Below are 2,508 nucleotides of genomic sequence, written 5' to 3'. Positions count from 1 at the left end.
TAAAACTTTAAAATAGAAGAAATCGTAGAAATACAATACAGTCTTTCTTCATGCAGAAATTGCCAGGATAGCATGAAACTGATGGGTAATCCTGTGCAAACAAAGTGAACCACCTGTGGTAGAGTTAGAGATCTTGGGAAGCAGATTGTCGTTACTTTAGTAATTATACACAAACACTTCTTAGTAAAGTGGATTAGAATTTAAAGAATAGATCAGCTTTATGTTCCACTATGAAAAAGGAAAAGTGTGTTAATTGCTCACAGACAGTAGCTTACACAGAGGCACTTCACACTTGAAGAATATGATATGGAAAAGACCTTTGTTTAAATAACATGAGCAATGTTGTGACACGGACCAACTAAAATCCTTAATGCATGGCAAGGAAAATAAAGGCAAAACAATATGGGAAAAGAAGAGTTTGGACTTTAAATGTAGTATTTTGGCTGAGAGAGTAATTTGTGTCAGGCATGGCCGAAGGTACTTTTTTTTTTTAATATTTCTTCCTTATATCAAAAATATGTAAATATTTTTATGTGAGGTGATTACGAAATGTAATTTGTATGAGTATTTTCCACATACTTCAGTTTAACATGTATACATACTTTAAATTGCCTTTAACCTAAGAAAGTAAACATACATTATATTTTTTAGAAATATATTCTTTTGGTGTAGCTTAGAAGAGCACACTAACATTACCTCTAGTGATTAGAATAGTGCCACTATTGTTATCAGGTTATAATTATCGCTTACAATAAGAATTTTTTAAAAGAAACAGAATTAATAAATGAGCCCATCAAGAACTGCATTACAGCCTTGGAAGTAGCTTACAATTATGTAAACCTTCAGGTAAGATTATGGTATTTCAGAGGTCTGAAACAGTTGTTGATCTTAAATACCAAATATACAGCAATAGTTAGGCTGATTAACGATAAACTTTTAGCCTTTGTTCTGAAGTTCCTTGCCTAGTGGATTTAATTCAGGCCTTAAATCTCACTTGAAGATAATTTATTTAATACAGCAATTTGGGACTTTCAACTATTTATTGCATGAATTAGTTTGTCTACAAACTCTGACCAACTCCTGATAATATTTGACATACTGTTCCATTCCTGTGATAGTATTTGACCTTAAGATTTCTTTTTGTAGTTGTTAAATGTTTAATCTTTAGTAATATCATTTGCACTAAGGAATATAGTTAAGGAAGAACTGTCAGTATTTTAAAAATGCTTTCATATAGTTTTCTCACTTTATCCATTTTTTATTTGCAGTTGAAAAATGAAGAAAAAGATACATATGAGGAAAACCTCCATTACCCTTTTCTTCTCGTTTTAACCAAGCACAGATAGAAGATGACACTTTTTTGTTTGTTTGTTTTAAGGTGGAGTACTGAAAATTAATCCATATATGTGGATGGTCAGGGAGTGGGGAGGGTTCAGGCCCTCCTTTTTTCCTGAGTCATCATTAGAGAAATATTTCTCATCTAAATGAGGAGAAAGACATCGTGGCTGGTTTCACAGCATGTAAACATTGAGACATCTCTTTTATATAATTTTAGAACTTATTTTTCCAATTATATTCCAGCCTAAAACCAATCAGACTTCACATGTATACATTAACAAAGGTATGAAGCTGGCTTCCTTCTCTTTTGTGTCTTTAAACTTGCATGTTAATTTCTTTAAATGTTATTTTTAAGGTGTATTTCAAAATACGTGAATAATATACTTTGTGGGTTTATATAGCTGGTTGAAAAGTAGTAAATGCATTCACATTTAATTAGTAAGGAAATAGTTGTCTTAAGATCTTTTAAAAGTGCACCTATTGAGTGATGGGGTTTTCTGCCTTTTTTCGTTTTAATTCCACTGCTGATTTTTCTATCCATGACTGAAATGTCCTCATTTGCTGCAGTGTTGAAGGCTTTTTTTATGTATGTGTGTATCTATGTTTTTTTTTCCAGCAAGACTTTTCCTCCTGTAGATGTATAAGAAATTATGCATCAGACAAAAGCCTCATAAACTGACCATTTGTCCTTTGGACACAATAGCCTGCCCAGCCCCTCTGCTCCTCCTCTCCAATTATGTGTGATTAGTCTCAGTGTGTTGTGTCAAGAAGGGGGAGTGTGCTGAGTGCTTATTATCTGTTTAGGTACAAGAAGAGCACATTTAGGTTCTGACTATGAATGGAAAGTGAGCCTTTATCAGGACTAAAATCTAAATGCTACTATCCTAGAAATCCTTTTTGAAAAAGACATCCTTTTCTGAAAAATTCTGAGAAACACTATAACAACTAAAGGATTTTGTAGTGTAATCAAATGGTCTCCCTTGAATTAGTTTATATTGTGATATATCATGGCCCAAGTATTTGATAAACAATTAACGTGACTTTTCTTGTACTAGGAAAGGCAAAAATCCTACAAAGAAACAGGAGCAATTTCTCTTTTTCTTAACAGTTTAATAGTCCATTTTAATGACTTACCAGAAAAATAATGTGAATCTTTAAAGAATCCTGTAC

The 2,508-nt window shown here is 32.5% G+C and overlaps 1 protein-coding gene across 1 annotated transcript in view; it reads left to right on the top strand.

Annotated features, from left to right (window-relative positions):
• Positions 1-1,346, top strand: part of CAMKMT (calmodulin-lysine N-methyltransferase) — a 225,639-nt gene extending 224,293 nt beyond the window's left edge. Inside the window, exon 11 of the mRNA XM_086628769.1 lies at positions 1,269-1,346. Coding sequence (XP_086484895.1) covers positions 1,269-1,346 — 78 coding nt within the window. The remainder of the gene's footprint in view (positions 1-1,268) is intronic.
• The last annotated feature ends 1,162 nt before the right edge of the window (positions 1,347-2,508 follow it).

This window comes from Tauraco erythrolophus, chromosome 2 (genome assembly GCF_009769465.1).
Source record: "Tauraco erythrolophus isolate bTauEry1 chromosome 2, bTauEry1.pri, whole genome shotgun sequence".
Taxonomy (NCBI): Eukaryota; Metazoa; Chordata; class Aves; order Musophagiformes; family Musophagidae; genus Tauraco; species Tauraco erythrolophus.
Note: the sequence above shows the minus strand (reverse complement) of the source record. Positions and strands in the feature narration are given on the sequence as shown.